Source organism: Bubalus bubalis, chromosome 5 (assembly GCF_019923935.1).
Source record: "Bubalus bubalis isolate 160015118507 breed Murrah chromosome 5, NDDB_SH_1, whole genome shotgun sequence".
NCBI classification, from domain to species: Eukaryota; Metazoa; Chordata; class Mammalia; order Artiodactyla; family Bovidae; genus Bubalus; species Bubalus bubalis.
The window spans coordinates 42,227,240-42,254,953 of NC_059161.1; the positions used below are offsets into that span (position 1 = coordinate 42,227,240).

General features: G+C 40.7%; 1 protein-coding gene across 2 annotated transcripts in view; it reads right to left on the minus strand.

The window, feature by feature from the left end:
* The window catches only part of FMO1 (flavin containing dimethylaniline monoxygenase 1), a 49,376-nt gene extending 21,916 nt beyond the window's left edge, over positions 1 to 27,460 (minus strand). Inside the window, exons 1-3 of one of the 2 annotated variants that reach the window (XM_044943035.2) lie at positions 27,206 to 27,361; positions 18,342 to 18,479; positions 4,857 to 5,045 (exon numbers count right to left, since the gene is read on the minus strand). In XM_044943035.2, coding sequence (XP_044798970.1) covers positions 4,857 to 5,045; positions 18,342 to 18,473 — 321 coding nt within the window. In that variant the 5' untranslated portion in view covers positions 18,474 to 18,479; positions 27,206 to 27,361. Of the gene's footprint in view, positions 1 to 4,856; positions 5,046 to 18,341; positions 18,480 to 27,205; positions 27,362 to 27,437 lie in introns of those variants that run through there. The other variant, XM_044943036.1, reaches the window with a different exon arrangement.
* Between the last annotated feature and the right edge of the window lie 254 nt (positions 27,461 to 27,714).

Below are 27,714 nucleotides of genomic sequence, written 5' to 3' on the forward strand. Positions count from 1 at the left end.
TAGAAACGAATGAAAATGAAAACACAACAACCCAAAACCTGTGGGACACTGTAAAAGCAGCCCTAAGGGGAAAGTTCATAGCAATACAGGCACACCTCAAGAAACAAGAAAAAAGTCAAATAAATAACCTAAGTCTACACCTAAAGCAACTAGAAAAGGAAGAAATGAAGAACCCCAGAGTTAGTAGAAGGAAAGAAATCTTAAAAATTAGAGCAGAAATAAATGCAAAAGAAACAAAAGAGACCATAGCAAAAATCAACAAAGCCAAAAGCTGGTTCTTTGAAAGGATAAATAAAATTGACAAACCATTAGCCAGACTCATCAAGAAACAAAGGGAGAAAAATCAAATCAATAAAATTAGAAATGAAAATGGAGAGATCACAACAGACAACACAGAAATACAAAGGATCATAAGAGACTACTATCAACAATTATATGCCAATAAAATGGACAACGAGGAAGAAATGGACAAATTCTTAGAAAAGTACAACTTTCCAAAACTCGACCAGGAAGAAATAGAAAATTTTAACAGACCCATCACAAGCACGGAAATTGAAACTGTAATCAAAAATCTTCCAGCAAACAAAAGCCCAGGTCCAGATGGCTTCACAGCTGAATTCTACCAAAAATTTAGAGAAGAGCTAATACCTATCCTGCTCAAACTCTTCCAGAAAATTGCAGAGGATGGTAAACTTCCAAACTCATTCTATGAGGCCACCATCACCCTAATACCAAAACCTGACAAAGATCCCACAAAAAAAGAAAACTACAGGCCAATATCACTGATGAACATAGATGCAAAAATCCTTAACAAAATTCTAGCAATCAGAATCCAACAACACATTAAAAAGATCATACACCATGACCAAGTGGGCTTTATCCCAGGGATGCAAGGATTCTTCAATATCCGCAAATCAATCAATGTAATACACCACATTAACACGTTGAAAAATAAAAACCATATGATTATCTCAATAGATGCAGAGAAAGCCTTTGACAAAATTCAACATCCATTTATGATAAAAACTCTCCAGAAAGCAGGAATAGAAGGAACATACCTCAACATAATAAAGGCTATATATGACAAACCCACAGCAAACATTATCCTCAATGGTGAAAAATTGAAAGCATTTCCTCTAAAGTCAGGAACAAGACAAGGGTGCCCACTTTCACCATTACTATTCAACATAGTTTTGGAAGTTCTGGCCACAGCAATCAGAGCAGAAAAAGAAATAAAAGGAATCCAAATTGGAAAAGAAGAAGTAAAGCTCTCACTGTTTGCAGATGACATGATCCTCTACATAGAAAACCCTAAAGACTCCACCAGAAAATTACTAGAACTAATCAATGACTATAGTAAAGTTGCAGGATATAAAATCAACACACAGAAATCCCTTGCATTCCTATACACTAATAATGAGAAAACAGAAAGAGAAATTAAGGGAACAGTTCCATTCACCATTGCAACGGAAAGAATAAAATACTTAGGAATATATCTACCTAAAGAAACTAAAGACCTATATATAGAAAACTATAAAACACTGGTGAAAGAAATCAAAGAGGACACTAACAGATGGAGAAATATACCATGTTCATGGATTGGAGGAATCAATATAGTGAAAATGAGTATACTACCCAAAGCAATCTATAGATTCAATGCAATCCCTATCAAGCTACCAACAGCATTCTTCACAAAGCTAGAACAAATAATTTCACAATTTGTATGGAAATACAAAAAACCTCGAATAGCCAAAGCGATCTTGAGAAAGAAGAAAGGAACTGGAGGAATCAACCTACCTGACTTCAGGCTCTACTACAAAGCCACAGTTATCAAGACAGTATGGTACTGGCACAAAGACAGAAATATAGATCAATGGAACAAAATAGAAAGCCCAGAGATAAGTCCACGCACATATGGACACCTTATCTTTGACAAAGGAGGCAAGAATATACAATGGATTAAAGACAATCTCTTTAACAAGTGGTGCTGGGAAATCTGGTCAACCACTTGTAAAAGAATGAAACTAGAACACTTTCTAACACCATACACAAAAATAAACTCAAAATGGATTAAAGATCTCAACGTAAGACCAGAAACTATAAAACTCCTAGAGGAGAACATAGGCAAAACACTCTCTGACATACATCACAGCAGGATCCTCTATGACCCACCTCCCAGAATATTGGAAATAAAAGCAAAAATAAACAAATGGGACCTAATTAACCTTAAAAGCTTCTGCACATCAAAGGAAACTATTAGCAAGGTGAAAAGACAGCCTTCAGAATGGGAGAAGATAATAGCAAATGAAGCAACTGACAAACAACTAATCTCGAGAATATACAAGCAACTCCTACAGCTCAACTCCAGAAAAATAAATGACCCAATCAAAAAATGGGCCAAAGAACTAAATAGACATTTCTCCAAAGAAGACATACAGATGGCTAACAAACACATGAAAAGATGCTCAACATCACTCATTATCAGAGAAATGCAAATCAAAACCACGATGAGGTACCATTTCACACCAGTCAGAATGGCTGCGATCCAAAAGTCTACAAGTAATAAATGCTGGAGAGGGTGTGGAGAAAAGGGAACCCTCTTCCACTGTTAGTGGGAATGCAAACTAGTACAGCCACTATGGAGAACAGTGTAGAGATTCCTTAAAAAACTGGAAATAGAACTGCCTTCTGATCCAGCAATCCCACTGCTGGGCATACACACTGAGGAAACCAGAAGGGAAAGAGACACGTGTACCCCAATGTTCATCGCAGCACTGTTTATAATAGCCAGGACATGGAAGCAACCTAGATGTCCATCAGCAGATGAATGGATAAGAAAGCTGTGGTACATATACACAATGGAGTATTATTCAGCCATTAAAAAGAATACATTTGAATCAGTTCTAATGAGGTGGATGAAACTGGAGCCTATTATACAGAGTGAAGTAAGCCAGGAAGAAAAACACCAATACAGTATACTAATGCATATATATGGAATTTAGAAAGATGGTAACAATAACCCTGTGTACGAGACAGCAAAAGAGACACTGATGTATAGAACAGTCTTATGGACTCTGTGAGAGAGGGAGAGGGTGGGAAGGTTTGGGAGAATGGCATTGAAACATGTAAAATATCATGTATGAAACGAGTTGCCAGTCCAGGTTTGATGCACGATACTGGATGCTTGGGGCTGGTGCACTGGGACGACCCAGAGGGATGGAATGGGTAGGGAGGAGGGAGGGGCGTTCGGGATGGGGAACACATGTATACCTGTGGTGGATTCATTTTGATATTTGGCAAAACTAATACAGTTATGTAAAGTTTAAAAATAAAATGAAAAAAATAAAGTGTACAACCAATGATTTGACATGTGTGCATATTGTAACATGATTATCACAATAAGTTTAGTTAACATTTATCACCCCACATAGTTACAATTTTTTCTTCTGATAAGAACTTTTATTTATCTATTCTTTCAGCAACTTTCAAATATACAGCATGGTATAATTACCAATACATCTCTAGAATTGATTTACACAATATAAAATGTGTCTCCAGAACTAATTTGTCTTATAACTGGAAGTTTATACCTTTTGACCACCTTCCCTTACACCCTAGCCTACTTCTGGCAGCCATCAGTATGTTCTCTGTTTCTATGAGTTTGGGTTTTTGTTTGTTTGTTTGTTTGTTTTGGCCATACTTTGGGGGCATGAGGAATCTCTAGTTTCCCAACTGGGGTTTGAACACATGCCCCCTGGATTGGGAGTTCAGAGTCTTAACTGCTGGACTGTCAGGGAAGGTCCCTTTTTATTTTTTGGATTCTACATATAAATGAGATCATACAAGTTTGTCTTTCTCTGTCTGAGTTATTTCATTTAGTATAATGCCCTCAAGATTCATCCATGTGTTTGCAAGTGACAGAATTTTTTTTTTTTTTACCATGGCTGAATAATATTCCATTGTCTGTCTATCTGTCTATTTATTAATCATCTATTACATTTCTATATCCACTTATCCATCAATGGACACAAGTTATTTCTATAGTTTGGCCTTGGTAAATAATGCTGTAATGAATATGGAGGTATAGACAGTGATTTCATTTTGATCAGGAATACTTTAAAGGTTGTGAATGTGAATCTTACATGGTACTTGTTTTGGTCAATCTTTCCACGCATGTTTCTTTTTCTGTGTAATTCTCCATGAATTCCTAACCATCCCTACCTCTTATAGGGAGGGTAATAGGAGAAGAGAATCATATGAATTTTCATATGTTTCTTGAGAGAAAGGAAAAACAGGAAGAAAGAAAGAGGATATATTTATTTGCTTCTGTCTTTCTACCTACCTCCTGTCTCTTCCCCTAAAATGGGAAAGGAGGTGGGTATGGTCAATGAGAAGAACAATGTCAAAGATTTTTCTAATTCCAAAGATATCTAGAAAAATTTTCCTTCAAACAGTGAGATTCTCTTGTGTATGAGCCAGTGCACACATCCATTTCTATAAACGGACAGTAAAAAGGGAGAACCCAGGAGCTGGTAGGAAGTTCTCAAAGTCCCTGTGTATAGGCATTTGGCTCAAACTGAAAATGCAGTTTGACATTTTTAAGGTCATTTGGATACTTGGATGGAAGCATTGCAAACTAAAAAAATTCTACAGATGAATCCTTAAGCCAAGTATTCACTTCTACCTCCAGATTTACTTAGGGTGATTGTAAGTAAAAGGGGAAAAAGAATCCAACCAGTTGTTGTTGGTCTTGCCAGTTCATTCTCTCATTTATAGAACACCAGGTAGAGAGAGATAACACAAAATAGGTAGGAAATATTTCCTGACTGCTAACTGATGTTTTGTGCTTTTCTTACTTTGAATTGAATGCATTCCAGGAGGTTGAACCGGTTTGCATACATTTTGAGATAATCCAGGAATTGAGAATTTGGCACATAGTTTGGATAATCTTCTGGGAATGGAAAGTCCGGGTAACAAGACATCTCCTTGCAGCTGTTGGAAACCACGGACTTGTAGAGGCTGGCTCTGCCTTCTTCAACATGTTCCTGTAAAAGCAGTGCATGCACATGAGTGTGTATGCATGTGTGCATATTGCATGCACACACATGAAATGAATACTAATTTTTAGATATTTGAAACATTGACTAAGATTAAGGTGACCCAGACAATTTATGTATGCGACCTTCTACTTTCTAATGGGATTTGGTATCCTGCACTTAACTTGAAAAATGATGAATATCAGGATAAGAATTACAAGTTCATCATTATGTGCTAACAAACATAGGATAAACTTACCTGTCTAGATTTACACAGTATCACTGCAAAATAAAGGAGAATATGGAAATACATCAGACTCAGGAAGTAGTTTCTAGAGGATGAACGGTTGCTAGGTATGTTGATTTCATGAGGTATTGTCAAAAGGATTATGGAGAAAGGGCATTCAGATTATGAAGGATTTTGTATCTAAAATTAAGGAATTTGAGTTTCGTAGAAACTGATGGAAGTGATTCATATTAAATTTTGAAAATATAATTCTGGTTTTACAAAAGATAAAGGGATCTGGAAAGGAAGGGAACGAGGCTAGTTAAGAACTAGAAACACAAATCCATACAATTGCCAATGAGAACCTGAGCAAAAGCAATGACAGTTGAAACTGAGAGATTGGATTTGTTAGGTAGCAGAAGGGTAGAATGCATAGGATTGTGAAACTGATTAGATTTATGGTTTGGGAGAAGAAGCAGGTCAAGGGTTTCCAGACTGGACAACTGCAAGCATGGCAAAATGCTAAAGAATTTCCCATCCCAGTTTGAACTTAAATAACCAGCAAATAACAATATCTCAGACAACTAATACTACAAGGCTGAATGGTGGGCAGTTTTAGTTACTCATTTAGGTATATACATTGTCTCTGTTTTTTGGGTGTATTATAAAGGATTGTTCTAATTTCAGTGGGAAAGTTCTTAGCATTTTAATATTATTTGCCACCTTGGATATGTATAGTTCCTTTTTCCTGTGAAATAAAAATCATTTTTATGATCAAGTAGAAATGTGAATATAAACCTCACATATGGAGAGGACGTACTTTGTTCCCTCAAAAGGTGTGAATCTGGAGCTGCATGAAATGTGACATGTGTTGTGATAACAGAAAATAAAATTATAACATATCTTTATAGTTTGAAGTAATGATACAGATCTCATCAACTGATGAGTTCCTATTATCTTGCTTATTTGTGGCTCCACATCTGATAGTCTTGTTTATCCAGAACACATCTAGAAAACTGGAATCTAAATGGCTTCTGAGAAAGATGACTGTTTAAATCCTGACCTTTTATTCTGTAGAAGATCTAAGCAGTGCTGTTCAAAGAGCCAGACTGGTATGAACTCTTTGCTACCAGTTTATGACAATGTAAGTACAGAAGTTGAGGGTAAGCATCTTAAAACTTTTATAGCAATAATTCGACATTGTTCAGTATTCACGCACGTGGACTCCTTAGTGATGAACGGGATCCATCTTGGCTTTGTCTAAGTCGTGTGATGAGTTGTGTGGGATTTGAACTGTGTAGTAGTCAAGTGAGTAGGACTCCATTACAGTGTGTGACATTTCAAGGCTAGTTTGAAAACTATTACCCAAAACTGCATAAAAGCTATAAGCTATTTTCTTTGATTGGAAGATAATTGATATTTGATTATAAGTTTACAGAATAAATGGTCAGAACTGACTACTACTGGTAAAGGACTGAAGATAAGTTTTAAAAATACAGTGCCACTTGCTTCACTTTGGATAGCAGTTAAAAAAATGAATATCCTGAGCTTGCTGAGGTTGCTTTGAATTTTTTTCTTCCATTCTATTCTTATATTCTGTGAGCCTCATTTCTTTATGTGTGCTATTAAACAAAACTCAGAAACGGTTTAGATATATGTTAGGTCTTGGGAGGAGTGTTGTCGCCCATCCAATCCAGATTAGATAAAATGACAAACAAGAAGCAAGCTTAACTACCACATTATAAGCCTTAAGTATTAATATGTACAATGCATAGAGAAAGTGTGGCTATAGGTGTTTAATGGAGAACTGGTATTTCACACATAATGTTTTGTTTAGTAAAAAGTCACAAGTATAATAGTGATTTTCTACAGTAATTGCCTTGTACACACTTTCAAAGAAATTTGAATTTATGTTTTGTTTCATTTTCACCTTATTATAGCTCTTTTTATTGTATTTCACAAATATAATTGTCTATACTTCCTTGGAAATTAAAACAAACAAATCTGATTCTTTTCCACAGATTGAGAATCACAGCTCTTTAGATTAGCGCTTCTAAATCTTATTAAGAATTGGCTGGGGAATCTTATTAATGTGTAGATGTTGACTTAGTAGGTCTGGGTGAGCCTGAGATTCTGTATTTCTAACAAGTTCACTTGCAGATGCTACTGGTCATGGACCATGCTTTGAGTAACAAGACTTTAGAGCAGTCCTACCTGATAAGAGTGCGATGTAGGCCACACATGCACTTTAAAAATTTCCAATAGCCACATTAAAAAAGGTAAAGAGGATACTCAATAATTCCAAAATTTCAATATGTAATCAATCAAAATTATTAATGAAGTATGAACTTTTCTTCTCATATTAAGTCTTTTAAGTCTAGTGTATATTTTACAAATCTGAATCCAAATGCTAAATTTTCACTGGAAAAAGTGGATTTGCATACCCAAATTGTTCACAAACGCATAAAGATTCTCCAATAACTGAATTGAGTATTGGCTTTAAAATGAAAATTAATCAAAATCAAATGAAATAAAAAATTCAGTTCTGTAGTCAAATCGACTACATTCCACAGTTACATGTGGCTGGTGGCTACCTTCCTGGACAGCACAGGTTTGCTGCTGCTGCTGCTGCTAAGTCACTCCAGTCATGTCCGACTCTGTGCGACTCCATAGACGGCAGCCCACCGGGCTCCCCTGTTCCCGGGATTCTCCAGGCAAGAACACTGGAGTGGGTTGCCATTTCCTTCTCTAATGTATGAAAGTGAAAAGTGAAAGTGAAGTCGCCTAGTCCTGTCCAACTCTTAGCGACCCCATGGACTGCAGCGCACCAGGCTCCTCCATCCATGGGATTCTCCAGGCAAGAGTACTGGAGTGGGGTGCCATTGCCTTCTCCAGCACAGGTTTAGACCATCCTTAAACTTGAAGCCAGGTATTAGAACTAAATTTAGTGTTGATTTGATGTAGTTAAACATGATCAAGTTTCTTCTGGGTTATAGGAATGAAGAGAATGCGAATAGCTCTAAAGAGCTGTAATATTGAGAAGTGAGAGCAAACAGCAAGGGAAACAACTAGAGTGTAAGGAGAAAAATACCAGTTATCAACATTTTGGGATCAGTCAGTGTGTGACCAAAGCTCATTCAATTTTCTTTGGCATCTGAGAGCAGCATATTGTAAACAATACTTTGTTAATACTGCTGATTTCTAGTTAGCAATGATAAAAGGCTAAATTTGGAATATACACTGTTAAAGAAGGGTAGAGATGTGTATAATATCTTGTTGTAAAGATTTTCATAAAAATAGTTCAAGAAACTTTAAAGCATTTAGTAATGGCATGTTAAAAATCAAAGAGCAGTGGAGACACACTGAGACTGGATAAGTCATGAAACCATGGTGACTTTAAAACAAATGAACCCACAAACAAAAATAGAAAATAAAGAAACCAAAACCAACTTTGTTTTGCAACATTTTGGAAGATAACTGTAAAGGCAGGAAGAAGAAAACTTTACAGGAAACACTGAAGCCTATTGTGAAAGAATGTATCACAGATGTCAGCCTATAGGGTAGAATCCAACATGCTCTGTCTCTTTCCTCCTCTGCTTGTTTCTCTTGGTAAAAACACAAGGTCTGATGTGTTTAAGGTATATACAGAGATTACAGGTCCATGGCACTTCTGAATGAGGTTTGCAAGTCCTGAGCCCTCCCCTCCAGGGTTTGCCTCTGTGAAAAAAATGTCCCAATGATTCCCAGGCCCCACTGGGACCCCTGGCTGCAGGCACTCTTGGCATTCTCTCCGTGTTAGTCTGCCAGTTGCCATGGTATGCTGTGTGTGGACTCATGTTTTTCCTGAGAATTGATGAGGGCACTTAGGGGAAACATTTTTGTCTTGAAGGGGCAACTGAATGAGAGGTGTGTGTATGTGAAAGTCACTCAGTCATGTCCAACTCTTTGTGACCCCATGGACTGTAGCCTGCCAGGCTCCTCTGTCCATGGAATTCTCTAGGCCAGAATACTGGAGTGGGTAGCTTTTCCAGTGGGTCCCCTTTTCCAGGGGATCTTCCCAATCCAGGGATTGAACTCAGGTCTCCCGCATTGTGGATGTATTATTTACTCTCTGAGCCACCAGGGAAGCCCGAATGAGAGGAGGGAAAAGGAGAAATAATAAGGGCAAGAATTGAGGGGTTTTTGGCTTCTTAGTCCACTTGGTGCTGCAATACAATAGTAAGGATATTATATTCAGTAGAACACTTCATGGGATTTCATGAACAGTCCAGGATTTGCACGCCCTTATTCCTGAGCTATGGCACAGACTCTGGAAATGAATGGAGTATAGTTCTAGACAGCACAGGTCCTGGAGTCAGACAGCCTGGGTTCATATTTAAGCAGAACATTTTTAGCTGGGTGACCTTGGGAATTTTCTTAAGTTCTCTGTGTCTCAGTTTTCTCCTCTCGAAATAGGAATAACAATAGTACATATAACCCTTGGATAAAATGAAATGATAGCTCTAATCGCAAAGAGTCAGACACAACTGTGCAACTGAACTGAACTCAACTGAATGCATTTAGAACACTGCCTGATAAGCTCTCAAAAAATATTAACTGTTTTGTATTATTCTTCTACAATTACCATGAAGATTTACTTTCTCAAGTTTTGTGTCCTCCAGATAAGACTGTTGGCAATAGGAAGAAGCTTTGTCAGGTCAGAGGTCTCTCCTTTCTCATTTAAAAAATAGATATAAAATGATAATTGAAGTGACTACTATATAGACACATTAGAGACTTTCTCTCAATGCTGAGTGTGGGGAACCCTGAGCTAGGTTGTTCACAGCTCTTGTTCTCAAGAACAATTGTTTCCTTCTTTTCCTCTCCTTTGAACAGTCAGAGCCCATTTTACTTTGTCACTTCTTTTCCCTATAGTCAGACTGCCTATATATAGTCTGTCCACAGTCTATAGATCTGTCTTCAGATCTACAGCACAGGTGGGCTGTGGAAACCTCAGAGAAGGCTTGAGGAACCCCATGAGAGTGTAGGGGCCTATCAGGTGGATCTTTTCCAAGATGATATGAATTCAATAAATGTTTTTTTAATATATGAATAAAGTGAAACCTACTAAGATTACTGAACTTAAAAAATAAATTTTTAAGAAGAAGTAAAAAGGTATCCATTTAACAGATCATTTCGACCCCTGTAAGAGTTAGGCTGAACACACCTAAAGAAACCTTCAATGATTTAAGGGGTGAAGTATTATACTTAATCATTGACCTCACTGAATCCAAAAATATGTGGTACATAAGGTGCCTCGTGGGTTTGCTGGGTTGCTCAGCTGGTAAAGAATCCACCTGCAATGCAGGAGATCTCGGTTCAATTCCTGGGTTGGGAGGTTCTCCTGGAGAAGGGATGGGCTACCCACTCCAGTATTCTTGGGCTTCGCTGCTGGCTCAGCTGGTAAAGAATCTGCCTGCAATGCAGCAGACCTGGATTCGATCCCAGGGTTGGGAAGATCCCCTGGAGGAGGGCATGGCAACCCACTCCAGTGTTCTTGCTTGGAGAATCCCCATGGACAGAGGAGCCTGGTGGACTACAGTCCATGGAATTGCAAAGAATCTGATACAACTGAGTGACTAAGTACAGCACAGCACAAAGCACATAGTGGGTATTCAATAACTGGAATAAGCAAAAGGATACATGTGTGGAGGCAAAGATCCTGATGGACAGAGGAAGACTGTCATTCCAGGGGAGGATTATTGTTACAGAGATGTGAAGGGTGAAGCAGAATGTGTTTCTATCAGCATAGTATAATTACCTCTAGATGGTGTCAGTGTTCTACATGAAGGCTATTTCTCAAGGCTCCTTCCTAACCTAAAACAGTCTAAGAGTAATATTAGTTATGAGCAACAGGATAATTCCTGGCATGTTTTTCTTCAATTATTCCTCTACAGTTGAATAATCAGCCTTTAGCATTACTGTTCTAAGCCTCCTTTCCCTATTCAGAGCCTGAGAGAGTTGGTTGTAGAACAGATGTTCCACACGTGCCTCCTGCTGCCACTGGATTTGGTGCTCACAGGTGGGTTGTTTTCTTTTGAAATGTTGCCAACCCCTCCCCCACCCCGGAAAAGAAATGGGTTTTCTTTTCCGTTGCAACCTATGTCTGCTTCCTCTTTAAGATTGTGGTCTAGAAGAGGCCAGAGTTATGCCCACATGAATATTGAATTAAACAGCAGTAGTCCATAATCTCTATAATGTTGAGGGCATCTCTCCATTTATTAGAAACCTTCTCCATATTTGTTTTACTAGGTTTCTGCAGTTTGCCTTTTTATTTTTGCTTTGTGGCCCCTTCCACCCAGAACAGGTCCTAAAGATAACCCTTGTACATTTTGTGGCAAGGACAGCCCTTGCCTGGGCAGACTGTAATTCTACAGGTTTTGAATGTGCCTCTTGTTTTGATTGCAAAGACACCTCTAACCATCTTCTGTGTGTGTGTGTGTGTGTGTGTGTGTGTGTATCTGCTGGGGTAGGAGCTGGAAGAGATTTCTCTAGAAAGACTCAGGAGACTCATAGCATGTTAGAACTGAAAGTCCCCTGTAAGGTCACTTAGTTTAGAGATTTTTCAGTCAGGCTTTAGAGGAATCTCCAGGTAGTACAGAGGTGCCTTAAAAAGGCTTCTGTATCAAGAGACAGCTGCTGAATGAAGGTGGAGGTGATTTTTCCTGCCTCCCAAGACCCTAGTAATTTAGCTTTTATCTATTTTTTAAACTGACTCCATGTTCTCATTTTACAGATGAGGTAATGGGGACTGAAAGGAGTTGTTAATAGGCTACCATTTTACTTAGGCTACTGCTGGGTCACCCTCTTTCTCATCCTTTTGATGTGCTATCACTTGCCTCACAGTGACCTCTTTTTTCCTTCATTCTCCACCCTGACTTCTTTAGCCTCCACAGATGCCATGTTTTCCTGAAAGAACTGAGGCCTTCATTGTGTTTGCTCCTGTGTCTTCTCTCCCCCACCTCAATATCTCTTGTCCATGTCCCTTTTTCCTTCCTTGCCTGTCTCTGAGGAAAGTGTGCCTCTGCACTTTCCCAAGGCAAATCCTTCCACTTGGATCTGCAATTCTACTTCTTCCTTTTACTGCTAGGATTTTGTCTCAATTTGGGCTAATGTATTCAGTCATTTCCTGTTATCCCGAGTATTTTCTCTTTACTTGAGAGAAACATATATGGGTCTTCCTATCATGCAAACAAAACAAACACAATAGCAACAAAGACATTAATTCTGCTTATTATCTATTGCTTTCTAAATGGAGTGCGTGTGTGTGTGCTCAGTTGCTTCAGTTGTGTCCAACTCTTTGTGACCCTAAGGACTGTAGCCCACCAGGCTCCTCTCTCTATGGGATTCTCCAGGTAAGAATACTGTGGGGGTTTCCATGACCTCCACCAGGGTATCTTCCCCACCTGAGGATAGAATCAGCATCTCCTTCATCTCCTGCATTACGGGCAGATTCTTTACCAGCTGAGCCACCAGGGAAGCTCCTTCTAAATGGAGTGTGAATGCTCAAACATTCTACCACTGTCCTCTTCTTCCATATTTTCTCTTACACATACCCCATGTACCAATAAGCTATTTTTATTTTCCAACAAGCACAGTACTTTTTCTTTACAATCTCCTCCCTGTTATTTCCCACTCAATCTCATTTGCCTGTTGAAATCTTCCAGAGTCCATCACACACTATCTCCTCCATGAAGCCTTCCTTGGCTTCCCTTAAGTGGATGTTATCCTGACTTCATTTAAATGCCCATAGTACTGCTCCCGACTTGCAAGATCCTGCCCTTTTCTATCAGTCTCGTAGTAGCTCCCCAGGGCAGGATGACTGTTTCTCATTTTTGTGTCCCTCACAGTGCTTTGTGCATAGGTGTTTGATCTGTCCAATTACATAGCCAGTTGGGCACAGATGGATCTAGAACACATTTCTCTTGATTCTTCATCAATGGTTTTTTTTTTTTTTTTTTTAGTGTGTTAATAATTGGGTATATGTGATTGACATAAGGGGCATTTTTCTCTGGTATCCCAAGGTCTCTGGGCTTACATTTTGCTATGACTGAGATTACTTTAACCAACAACTCTACTAATTGTCCCTCTATTCTGGAAATTTATTCTGCAAGCCAGCTCTCAACTCTGATGGATTAATGCTAACGCATCAGATTAATTAGTGGTAATCTGAGGTGTTGTATTAAGAAGGATTCTGAGGTTAATTAGGTGAAGGGAATAGTGTTTGACTGGGTTTCCCTGATGTCTCAGAGATAAAGAATGTCCTGCAATGCGGGATACATGGGAGACACGAGTTTGATCCCTGAGTTGGGAAGATCTTCTAGAGGAGGAAATAGCAACCCACTCCAGTATTGCCTGGAAAATCCCATGAACAGAGGAGCTTGGCAGGCTATAGTCTAAAGAGTCACAAATGTCTGAGTATGAGTCCCTGAGTCCTAATAGTGTTTGATTAGCAGTGTCTTCAATGGCCATGAGAGGCCATTATGGCATACATGTCAGGTTCTGCTTGTCTTTTGGAATGTATGTGGTTTGAATCATAGGAACAGAAGTTCTCTTTCCCCTAGGCCCCTTGGGGAGGTCTCTGTGCATTGATGGTCACATTTGGTGGTTGGACACATTTCAAGATATGCAGTTTTTCTTTATGTGAGCCAAGCTGGTTTATGCTGGGACTAAACTAGCATTATGGAAAAGAAATGCAAAAAAGCACAATGGCTGTCTGAGGAGGATCCACGCACCTATGGACACCTTATCTTTGACAAAGCAGGCAAGAATATACAATGGATTAAAGACAATCTCTTTAAAAAGTGGTGCTTGGAAAACTGGTAAACCACTTGTAAAAGAATGAAACTAGAGCACTTTCTAACACCATACACAAAAATAAACTCAAAATGGATTAAAGATCTAAACGTAAGACCAGAAACTATAAAACTCTTAGAGGAGAACATAGGCAAAACACTCTCTGACATACATCACAGCAGGATCCTCTATGACCCACCTCCCAGAATATTGGAAATAAAAGCAAAAATAAACAAATGGGACCTAATTAAACTTAAAAGCTTCTGCACAACAAAGGAAACTATAAGCAAGGTGAAAAGACAGCCTTCAGAATGGGAGAAAATAATAGCAAATGATGCAACTGACAAACAACTCATCTCAAAAATATATAAGCAGACCCTGCAGCTCAATTCCAGAAAAATAAATGACCCAATCAAAAAATGGGCCCAAGAACTAAATAGACATTTCTCCAAAGAAGACATACAGATGGTTAAAAAACACATGAAAAGATGCTCAACATCACTCATTATCAGAGAAATGCAAATCAAAACCACAATGAGGTACCATTTCACGCCAGTCAGAATGGCTGCGATCCAAAAGTCTACAAGTAATAAATTCTGGAGAGGGTGTGGAGAAAAGGGAACCCTCTTACACTGTTGGTGGGAATGCAAACTAGTACAGCCACTATGGAGAACAGTGTGGAGATCTTTTAAAAAACTGGAAATAGAACTGCAATATGACCCAGCAATCCCACTGCTGGGCATACACACTGAGGAAACCAGAAGGGAAAGAGACACGTGTACCCCAACATGGAAGCAACCTAGATGTCCATCAGCAGAAGAATGGATAAAAAAGCCGTGGTATATACACACAATGGCATATTACTCAGCCATTAAAAAGAATACATTTGAATCAGTTCTAATGAGGTGGATGAAACTGGAGCCTATTATACAGAGTGAAGTAAGCCAGAAAGAAAAACACCAATACAGTATACTAACACATATATATGGAATTTAGAAAGATGGTAACGATAACTCTGTAAGCAAGATAGAAAAAGAGACACAGATGTATAGAACAGTCTTTTGGACTCTGTGGGAGAGGGAGAGGGTGGGATGATTTAGGAGAATGGCATCGAAACATGTATAATATCATATATGAAACGAATCGTCAGTCCAGGTTCGATGCACGATACTGGATGCTTGGGGCTGGTGCACTGGGACGACCCAGAGGGATGGTAAGGGGAGGGAGGAGGGGGGGTTCAGGATGGGGAACACGGGTATACCTGTGGTAGATTCATGTTGATGTATGGCAAACCCAATAAAATATTGTAAAGTAATTAACCTCCAATTAAAATAAATAAATTTATATTAAAAAAAACAAATGGCTGTGAAAAGAAGAGAAGGGAAAAGCAAAGGAGAAAAGGAAAGATAAAAGCATCTGAATGCAGAGTTCCAAAGAATAGCAAGGAGAGAGAAGAAAGCTTTCCTCAGCGATCAATGCAAAGAAATAGAGGAAAGCAACAGAATGGGAAAGACTAGAGATCTCTTCAAGAAAATTAGAGATACCAAGGGAACATTTCATGCAAAGATGGGCTCGATAAAGGACAGAAATGGTATGGACCTAACAGAAGCAGGAGATAGTAAGAAGAGGTGGCAAGAATACACAGAACTGTACAAAAAAAAGATTTTCACGACCCAGATAATCACGATGGTGTGATCACTCACCTAGAGCCAGACATCCTGGAATGTGAAGTCAAATGGGCCTTAGAAAGCACCACTACGAACAAAGCTAGTGGAGGTGACGGAATTCCAGTTGAGCTATTTCAAATCCTGAAAGATGATGCTGTGAAAGTGCTGCACTCAATATGCCAGCACATTTGGAAAACTCAGCAGTGGCCACAGGACTGGAAAAGGTCAGTTTTCATTCCAATCCCAAAGAAAGGCAATGCCAAAGAATGCTCAAACTACCACACAATTGCACTCATCTCACATGCTAGTAAAGTAATGCTCAAAATTCTCCAAGCCAGGCTTCAGCAATATGTGAACCGTGAACTTCCTGATGTTCAAGCTGGTTTTAGAAAAGGCAGAGGAACCAGAAATCAAATTGCCAACATCTGCTGGATCATGGAAAAAGCAAGAGAGTTCCAGAAAAACATCTATTTCTGCTTTACTGACTATGCCAAAGCCTTTGACTGTGTGGATCACAATAAACTGTGGGAAATTCTGAAAGAGATGGGAAGACCACCTGATCTGCCTCTTGAGAAACCTGTATGCAGGTCAGGAAGCAACAGCTAGAACTGGACATGGAACCACAGACTGATTCCAAGTAGGAAAAGGAGTACATCAAGGCTATATATTATTACCCTGCTTATTTAACTTCTATGAAGAGTACATCATGAGAAACACTGGGCTGGAAGAAGGACAAGCTGGAATCAAGATTGCTGGGAGAAATATCAATAACTTCAGATATGCAGATGACACCACCCTTATGGCAGAAAGTGAAGAGGAACTAAAAAGCCTCTTGATGAAAGTGAAAGAGGAGAGTGCAAAAGTTGGCTTAAAGCTCAACATTCAGAAAACGAAGATCATGGCATCCGGTCCCATCACCTCATGGGAAATAGATGGGGAAACAGTGGAAACAGTGTCAGACTTTATTTTTTTGGGCTCCAAAATCACTGCAGATGGTGACTGCAGCCATGAAATTAAAAGATGCTTACTCCTTTGAAGAAAATTTATGACCAACCTAGATAGCATATTGAAAAGCAGAGACATTACTTTGCCAACAAAGGTCCGTCTAGTCAAGGCTATATGGTTTTTCCAGTGGTCATGTATGGATGTGAGAGTTGGACTGTGAAGAAAGCTGAGTGCCAAAGAATTGATGCTTTTGAACTGTGGTGTTGGAGAAGACTCTTGAGAGTCCCTTGGACTGCAAGGAGATCCAACCAGTCCATCCTAAAGGAGATCAGTCCTGGGTATTCATTGGAAGGACTGATGCTGAAGCTGAAACTCCAGTACTTTCGCCACCTCATGCGAAGAGTTGACTCATTGGAAAAGACCCTGATGCTGGGAGGGATTGGGGGCAGGAGGAGAAGGGGACAACAGAGGATGAGATGGCTGGATGGTATCACTGACTCGATGAGTTTGGGTAGACTTCGGGAGTTGGTGATGGACAGGGAGGCCTGGCTTGCTGCGATTCATGGGGTCGCAAAGAGTCGGACACGACTGAGTGACTGAACTGAATTGAAATTAGCACCCTTGGCCTCTCTGGAGCTTTGCTCACTGAATTAGTAAATGAGTGCTTTATTCCTGTTCCAAGTTCTACCCTTCAATAATAAGAGAATGCTAAGTCTTTCTCTTAATCTCTTAGGGGCTCTGAGGCCAGGATATCTGAGACTTTGCTCCTTTTCATTCTTTTGACATCTTTCTCCTTAGCACATTTAAAGCTCATAGGAAATATTCTTGTTCTTCTGAGAAGAAGGAAAAACAAGAAATTTGAGGAAATCTGATGCAAAAATCTCTCTGGCTGAGCTGTGGAGTTCACAGAGTTTCAGTGACCTCCAGCAGGGCCCCTGTGATTCTCCTGGGTCCCAGGGCAGTCAAGGGTGGGCTTTATAGTTGCCTCTCCTCCCTCCTCCCCTCTCCAATCCATACTGTAGTCCTGAGAATATTACTTTTATTTTCCTCCAGCAACAAAAATCTCCAAACTCACATCCTTTACTTGTGATTGTTCTTGGCATGGGTTGGAACTGCCTGGACCACAAGACGTTGAGTACAGAACTCCCCCTACACTGAGTCTTATGCTGCTTTACTTCAGATAGAGCAGGGCTGGAAAAAGAAGTTGGTATAAGCAGCTCAGTCTTGCAGGCAGAGGCAGAAATTCCTGCACTGTATTCATACCATTGCCCCCACACTGCAGTTTCTTGCTTCAGACCCCCAGAGTTCTGCTCTTATCCTCCCTTGTCCTGAGCTTTCCTGGCTTGTCTCAGCCACTTCATCCTCTTCTACCCTTCATGCGCATCTTTCTTCCTCTTGGCTTTGGGTGTAGTTTATAAGGCAGCTGAGGCACTTCCCACCCAAATTCAGGTGGTGCCCTTCTGCTTTTTTTAAAAAAATAATTTTCAATGGCCCTTTTTGTCTCCCTGTTCAGCAGATGTTTCTAGCTCCTCCTCATGGGTGCCAGCCCTTGTGGATGAAATTCAATCCCTTTTTGCACCAGTCAACCCTTTTCCAACAGACACACAACAAGGTCACAGAAACTCTACTTACGGTGAATCTCCACAGCCCCCCAAGATCATCACTCCTCTCGAAGCAGGTGGGCTTTAGCCCTTCCTCCAGACAGCACTTGATGGAAGCCAGGCCAGTGACCCCAGCGCCCACAATCGCAACTCGTTTGGCCATGTTGTCCTGTGTGGGGACAATGAAGCAGAACCATTTATTCATAAGTGAAAGCCCCACCCCATCCTTGGCTGCTCTAGCGAACCAGGAAAAAGAATTGGAGAGATTAAGGGATTTGCTCCTTTTGAATCCTCTGTAGCTGGTTTCTGGTGTCGTGCATGAGAGGAGGGCAATGTTCAGGTCACTGGTTTAACCCTGTGCTTCGTATGTTCCCACCCCCTCTCTCAGAACTGGTGCTAAATAACAGTCCAGTTGTCAAGACTGTAGCTTTTGGCAGAATGGTTGAAATTGGATCCTTGAGTACACAGAATTTTGCGTTCTGCACTGTGCTGCTGCCTCCAGCCTTCCTCCACAAACCCTTGAGTGAAATAATAGAGCAGCAGCCCAGGAAAGGATCACCTTGGCAAACTCAGTTTTTTATAAACACATGAAATCGAATCTCAGATTGGTGTGATGTGATACGAGGTCCCCCAGAAGCTGGTGGAGTGGGGTTGAGATGCAGAGCCAAGACACTGGCCGCCACAGGCGCTGTTACAACACTGCCCTGGGCTGGTCCCTGTCCTTGGCAAACTGCCAGCGTTCCAGCTGCGCTGTCATCCTTCTCCTACCTGCTGCCAGTGGATGGTCATCAGTGGGAAAGAGAAGGTGTCGGGTGGAAAGGTAGGCATGGAGAATCCTCCTCCTGTCTCCACAGGGTCCTGATTCACCTCTAGGAAACCATCGTGTCACCATCGGCACTGATGGAGGGGTATCTGACCTTGGCCATGGGTTAACATGAACTTGTAAGAATGATGAGAGGCAATATAATGTATTGGTTAAGCCAGTGGTCTCCAACTTTTATGGCACCAGGGAATGATTTTGTGGAAGACAGTTTTTCCAGGGATTAGGGTGGAGGTGTGGATGGTTCAGGTGGTAATGAAAGTAATGGGGGAGCGATGGCCAGGGCCAGATGAAGTGTCGCTGCCCCTGCTTGCCCACCCACCCTCCGCTCACCTCCTGCTGTGTGGCCGGGTTCTTAACAGGCCACAGGGGGTTGGAAACCCCTGGGTTAAGCAACCAGACTCTGGACCACATTGTCTGTGACCTTGGCAAATTATTCTACTCCTCTGTGTATCATAAAAAGTGAAGAAAATAGTAGTGTTTTCCTTGCAGGGTTTTGTTAGAATCAAGTGAGTCAATTACACATGACAGTTGGCTTAGAAGTGCTCCTGGGACATAGAAAATGCTCAATAAATAGAAGCTATTTTAAGTATAAAAACATTTCCCTAAATCAGCTTCCTCTTTGCCTTTCCCATTACTGAGCCTCTGTTCTTTAAATTCCTATAGCATTTTGGTCAATACACACAAGCTTAACTCTTTATCATGTGATTTTAGCTGTTGTTCTCCCCAACTTTTTGGTGACCTTTTTCTTTCCCCAAGTTAGTAAATTTTTAAACCAGATGGATCAAAGAGTAGATGCAAAATTACCTCAAAGATACTATTTTCCTGAACATTTGCATTTCCTTGTCTCACAGAGGAGCTTGTTGCACAAAACTGAATATACATCTTTTGTTTTTCAGGATTGAGACACAGAGTAGTAGTTCAAGTACAGAGACTTCATCTGATTCGTACTCTGCTTTGACCCCAGGGTCTAGGGCTGCACTTGGAACATAACGTAATTGATGCTTCAGTTCAGTTCAGTTCAGTCACTCAGTCGTGTCCAACTCTTTGTGACCCCAAAAATTGCAGCACGCCAGGCCTCCCTGTCCATCACCAACTCCCAGAGTTCACTCAAACCCATGTCCATCGAGTCGGCGATGCCATCCAGCCATCTCATCCTCTGTCATCCTCTTCTCCTCCTGCCCCCAATCCCTCCCAACATCAGAGTCTTTTCCAATGAGTCAGCTCTCCACATGAGGTGGCCAAAGTACCTTCCAAAGAAATCCCAGGACTGATCTCCTTTAGGATGGACTGGTTGGATCTCCTTGCAGTACAAGGGACTCTCAAGAGTCTTCTCCAACACCACAGTTCAGCTTTCTTCACAGTCCAACTCTCACATTCATACATGACCACTGGAAAAACCATAGCCTTGACTAGACTGACCTTTGTTGGCAAAGCAATGTCTCTGCTTTTGAATATGCTATCTAGGTTGGTCGTAACTTTCCTTCCAAGGAGTAAGCATCTTTTAATTTCATGGCTGCAGTCACCATCTGCAGTGATTTTGGAGCCCAAAAAGATAAAGTCTGGCACTGTTTCCACTGTTTCCCCATCTATTTCCCATGAAGTGATGGGACCAGATGCCATGGTCTTAGTTTTCTGAATGTTGAGCTTTAAGCCAAAATTTTCACTCTCCTCTTTCACTTTCATCAAGAGGCTCTTCAGTTCTTCTTCAGTTTCTGCCATAAGGGTGGTGTCATCTGCATATCTGAGGTTATTGATATTTCTCCCAGCAATCTTGATTCCAGCTTGTGCTTCTTCCAGCCCAGCGTTTCTCATGATGTACTTTGCATAGAAGTTAAATAAGCAGGGTGATAATATATAGCCTTGATGTACTCCTTTTCCTATTTGGAACCAGTCTGTTGTTCCATGTCCAGTTCTAACTGTTGCTTCCTGACCTGCACGTAGGTTTCTCAAGAGGCAGGTCAAGTGGTCTGGTATTCCCATCTCTTTCAGCATTTCCCACAGTTTATTGTGATCCACACAGTCAAAGGCTTTGGCATAGTCAGCAAAGCAGAAATAGATGTTTTTCTGGAACTCTCTTGCTTTTTTGATGATCCAGCAGATGTTGGGAATTTGATCTCTGGTTCCTCTGCCTTTTCTAAAACCAGCTTGAACATCTGAAAGTTCATGCTTCATGTATTGCTGAAGCCTGGCTTGGAGAATTTTGAGCATTACTTTACTAGTGTGTGAGATGAATGCAATTGATGCTTAGTATCCCCAAATATTTCTTTTTATACATATATGTGTTTTTAAAAATTTTATTTTTTTTGGCTACTCCGTGTGCATGTGGGGTCTTAGATCTCCAACCAGGGATCGAATCCTTGCCCCCGTGCGGTGTAAGTGCAGTCTTAACCACTGCACTGCCAAGGAAGTCCCCACAAATATTTCTTGAATGAAATGAAAAGGCCCATTTGTTTAGGTATCATGTGAAAGTGTTATAGAGCCAATTTGCTTCAGCTGGATTTGATTTACTGGGGAAAGTTAGTAGATTCCCTTTGGGGGAAGTCATGCTCTAGTTGCTTATGGAATTGCCTCGAGCTCACTTTATAAAAGAGAGTATCTGTACTGACTCTTATTCCAAGGGCCTGACACAGTACTTTAAATATTTGCCTTTAAACATTTGAAGAATCATCATGGACAGATTAGAATTATGGCCAATTATGAATTTGAAGATGTTTTAGGGAGGCAAATTTTAGGTCAATATAAGCACTTTCCAGCATTTCAAGCTGATATTTATTTTGTTCAGACAGAGTCTGTAGGATGGTTTTTGGGGGAGATTTCATAAGAAGGAAACTAGTAGGTAATGTGGAGGGTGGAATCTAATGCCCTATAGGGTCTTATCAAGCCAGATTCATTACCCTTCTCATTAATTACCCTTCAAACACTCAATGAGGGGCTTCTATGCTGCTAAGCCCTAGGCAAGGTATTCAGGGGTACCAAAAAAATCAATAAGGCATGACGCCTTCTTTAGCTGTCATTCAGTGGGAAAGTAAGATTTGAAAATAAGTACCACATTCTGTGTCAAGTGCTAACACAGAGATATGTTTCACGTGTGCTTTGCAGTAAGCGCATGATGAAAGAAGTGCTAATACTGACTTTGGGGAGGTAGGAAAGCAACACAGAAGTGTACTGTTTGCTCCTGGCTTTGAATGATGAAAAGAACTCCAGTGGGCAGAGGAGTGGAGGAAATGCCCTCCAGAGAGAGGTAGCAGTGAGAGTAAGGGCCAGAGATCGGCCATAGAGGCATCATGACCATTTGACTCTACAGAGGCTTGACTCTAAGGAGGGCTATTCTTTTGACTCCTGTAAGAAATAGCATGTTCCCCACATGAGAGGACTACATTACTGTGTTGATTTACTGGATTGTATGTGTTTAGTCTTCTTTCTGTATAAGCCTATATGTTTCTTCACAGAAGGCCATTTTCTGTGACTCATCTCTTATTTTCTCATAGCATCTAGCTGCATGCTTGGCCTGGACAGTAGTTGCATAAATATTTGGCAATGGGTTGATTTCCTGACAGGTACAATGAATTAATTCATCACCTTATATCTTTTTAATTAAAAAAATAATTGAGTAAATATCTTCTGGGAGCTAATATCCTGGGTCAGACAGTCTGTCCTCAAAATGACTTTCTATCAAATGTACAATCCATAGAAAGTCCCTCCCCAGGTCATCACTGCTACTCAGTGTGGGCCAGATGCAGCCAGCCTTTTTGGAGAAGTAAACATCGCTGTGGATTTTTTATGGGAAAGTAGGGTACTTGGGTCTTGCTTGGAGAATCCCAGGGATGGGCGAGCCTGGTGGGCTGCCATATATGGGGTCACACAGAGTCGGACACGACTGGAGTGACTTACCAGCAGCAGCAGCAGGGTACTTGGGAGTCAGACCTGAGCTGGAAGTTTAGTGTTGGCTAATTGCCAGCAGTATGATGTTATACAAGTAATTTGTTTCTGTGTCTCAGTTTCCTTCTAAAATGAAGCTAGTTGCGACTGACATATATAAACTTGGTTGGCGTGTTGCTGTGTGCTTGGCGGATTTTTTCTGACTCTTTGTGACCCCATGGACTGTAGCCTTCCAGGCTCCTCTGTCCCAGGCAAGAACATATATACACTGCTGCTGCTGCTAAGTCGCTTCAGTCATGTCTGACTCTGCGTGACCCCATAGATGGCAGCCCACCAGGCTCCCCCATCCCTGGTATTCTCCAGGTAAGAACGCTGGAATGGGTTGCCATTTCCTTCTCCAATGCATGAAAGTGAAAAGTGAAAGTGAAGTCGCTCAGTCGTGTCCGACTCTTAGAGACCCCATGGACTGCAGCCTACCAGGCTCCTCCATCCATGGGATTTTCCAGGCAAGAGTACTGGAGTGGGTTGCCATTGCCTTCTCAAAATACATAACTAGCAAAAACTGGCTGTATAGCACAGGGAACTCAGTTTGGCGCTTTGTGGTGACCTAGATGGATGGGATGTTCGGGAGAGCAGGGAGGGAGGCCCTAGAGGGAAGTGATATATGTATACGTATAGCTGATTCATTTCACTGTACAGCAGAGACTAACACAACATTGTAAAACAATTATATTTCAATAAAAATAAATAAAAAATATAGCTAGAAGTTGAACCTGTTGTAGGAATGAATCAACAGATGTGTAAAACACTTTAGCACAGTACTTGGGACATTCTTATCTCAGAATAGAAGTTGCTATGTTATTTTTACATATTCAGGAGCATTTTCTTGAATCTGATATTTTTGTAGATATCTGCCTTGACAATTTTGGGTTTATTTATTTGGAATAAAAGAGTATTGGGGCAACTAGAAATATATAGCTAAAGATTGTGTTCTAGCAAGTAAAGGAAATGAGTAGGGAAATAAAAGAAGTGATGATGAGAGAAAGGGAAAGAGAGAAAAAGATAAAAGGAGAAAAAACAGGTTTCAAATCACCCTTCAGGACTTTTCTTTTTATTTCTTTACGTTTTCATTTCAGATCTACTTGGTGTGTGTCCATAGTCTCACATGAATTGTTCTCATGTTTGGAAAAGTGAACATGAGAATACATGAGCACATATGCACTCAAGGTGAATACTGCATTCACATGCTAATGAAAATTAATGCTTCCAACCATTTCTTCAAGTATTGATACTTCTATGAAACCAAAGTGATTAAAAAAATTAATAAGTGCTTTTTAGAAAAAGTATTGTCTGCCTTTATTATTTCTTTTAACTAAAAATCATTTCTAGTCAGTGACTGCTGTAGGTTAGACAAAGTGATTGATAACAGAGTAGGAAATTTTATTAAGGTGAAAAATACTCTAATGCCACTGATTAGTGTTATTTCACATGCTAATGCAAAATGAATATTAAAAATACTATTGCTTCTAATGTGAATACACAATAAAAATTTGGCCATTCCTTTGCCGGAGGTTTTAAAAGCAGCGTATCATCACCATCATCATTATTTCAATGAAGAAAGCCTCATCAAAGCTGACTAAATATGAAAGAAGTAATAAAAATAAAAAGTATGACCAAATTGAAGTGTCCACTGGATGAAAGTGAGTTTATAAAAAACATCAAGCAAAATAACTTAAGCAACACAAAATTGCTAAATGAGTTGAGAAATTACTGTTGGTTATATCAAAGTCACCGATTTTTAACCAACTGGGTTACAAACAAACCACTGGTGTTTTCCTAAGCATTTTACATCACTGCCTCTACTTCAAAAGAAGTAAGATGCGAAAATATAATGTACCATAGTCAGACTGAGTGCCTCCGTTGGTTTATTAGGATGATATAGGGGTTAGAACATGAGGCTAGGGCTGTCATTCCCAGAATTGTGTGCAGAGGTACTGAGTTATTTAAAAAATTTGAGGAAAGCGTAGTAATACTCCATGTCTGTTGAATACCAAAGTATTAGCTGGAGGTAGTCCACAATTTTTTATCATATAGGGATGTGTTCTATTCCATGATGTAACATCTCTGCAAAGCTAGGTTTCTGACTGTTGCAATGTTAAAAAGTGAACAGTTGAGGTAGAACAGGAAATGAATATTTGATCTGATTCCAAGAGTTGAGCAGTGCTGTGTGCACCTCATTATTAAGTAATTGCGATTATTCAGGTATAAAATAAAAATACCATTTTCCTTTAAGTTTGTGTATTATTATTTCAAACAACTACAAGGTTGATTGAAAAAGAACAAAAGTATAAATACAGAGAACAGAATAAAAATACAAATACAAAGAACAGAAATACATAAGTTGTTTGGATGTGACTATTTAATAAGAGGAACTATAGCTTGGGGGCCCTGTGACAAAATTACTTGCACACTAAAGAGCCCCTTAAACCTAGGAGGTTTGGGAATCTTTGGGTTATAGTCTTCCCTTCTGAATATATTTTAATTGATCAGGAGACCTTATCTATTGGTGTCAAGAAATGCAAACTATCCTATACCTGCTGCTGCTACTGCTGCTAAGTTGCTTCAGTTGCGTCCGACTCTGTGTGACCCCAGAGACGGCAGCCCACCAGGCTCCCCCATCCCTGGGATTCTCCAGGCAAGAACACTGGAGTGGGTTGCCATTTCCTTCTCCAATGCATGAAGGTGAAAAGTGAAAGTGAAGTCGCTCAGTCGTGTCCGACTCTTTGCGACCCCATGGACTGCAGCCCACCAGGCTCCTCCATCCATGGGATTTTCCAGGCAAGAGTACTGGAGTGGGGTGCCATTGCCTTCTCCGATCCTATACCTAGTCCAGCAGTTAACCAGTGTTAAAAGGTTTCTGGTGTGACTCATCTATGTATTTCAAAGGAAGCCATCTTCCCTGGTGCTGACAGGCTTCTTGTTTAGTCGCTAAGTCGTGACTCTTTTGTGACCCCGTGGACTGTAGCCCGCCAGGCTCCTCTGTCCATGGGATTTCCCAGGCAAGAATACTGGAGAGGGTTTCTATTGCCTTCTCCAAGGGATCTTCCCAACCCAGGGATCAAACTCTCATCTCCTGCACTGGCAGGCAGATTCTTTGCCTCTGAGCCTCCAGGGAATCCAGACAGGCTTGTAACCATTCCTTTATTTGTACATTACCCACCCGCCCCTTCCCCTTTCTCTCTTTCTGTCTCTCTGTCCTGTGTTGTGTCTCTTGTCCTCTCTCTCACACATGGACCTATACACACATTTCTTATCAGGTGGTTGTGTTTCGGAAGAGGCTGGAGGAGCGGGGAACAGCTGCTGGAGGTTAGAAATCCCAGAGGATGGCCCTGGCCCTGCTGCTCTGGGATTTCTAACCTCCAGCAGCTGTTCCCCCCTCCTCCAGCTTCTTCTGAAACACAACCACTTGATAAGAAAAGTTCTGCCAGGTTCTAAATTCACCATACCAGTTACAAGGCCACAGATATTCCCTTGGCTGGAGGGGAAACTGCTGCTGCTGCTGCTAAGTCACTTCAGTCGTGTTCGACTCTGTGCGACCCCGTAGATGGCAGCCCACCAGGCTCCCCCGTCCCTGGGATTCTCCAGGCAAGAACACTGGAGTGGGTTGCCATTTCCTTCTCTGATGCATGAAAGTGAAAAGTGAAAGTGAAGTCGCTCAGTTGTGTCCGACTCTTAGCGACCCCATGGACTGCAGCCCACCAGGCTCCTCCATCCATGGGATTTTCCAGGCAAGAGTACTGGAGTGGGGTGCCATTGCCTTCTCCAGAGGGGGGGGGGAAACTAGCAAATAACAAAGGACAGACATTCTTTCCATCTGTTAATCAAATGGCATTCAACTGGATATCTACAAGAGAGTTTTGCAGCTCTTAAAATTTATACTCCTGTGAATTTAACGGAGTGAAAAAAAGACAACATGCAACATAAATTGGTCAGATTCAAAAGGGAGGGGTCATTGCCTCTGTCTCCGAGCTCATGCCAGTATTTGGTAGACAAACCCCCAAACCATTATCTAACACCAAGTTAGAAGCTATTAATGAAAGCTCTTAAGAAAAAGTCCTGATTGCCCTTTGCATTAGGAATACATGTTTTCCCCTTGATTAACCAGTTAGTAGTCTACCCAGCAATGTACTTACCAGTGTACACAGAAGACTTGATACTATCTGACTTTACGGTCCTGATACAAGTGCTCAAGCACTTACCCCTCTTTGTCCTTTGGGATGGGGAGTGACTTTATACCTCTCCCCAGATCAAGGGAGTGGCATTCTGCTGAACTGACTCTGTCCTGAAGCACAACAACAAAACAGGAAAAATCTGGGCCCCACCTCCCTAAAGCAAAAGAATCAGAGGTTATATCTGGTTATTTACTTTATGTACTTGAAATTCCTGATGCCAAGTCCTGGCCACAGTTTGCAGAAATGGAACTGAATGATCCAGAGCCAATGTTGTCCTACGCATCCTGGGTACACCGGATGAACCCTGTCTAGGATAAAGAATGTTATGCAGAATTTGCAGTCTAAGTTTAGCCATTATTTATATTTTAACTTGATTAATTGCAACAGTGAAATGCTAAGATAAATACTGGTGATATGTACTTTAGACTTACTCTTTTCCCTGCAAAAGAGAAATTATTTTAGGGAGTCAC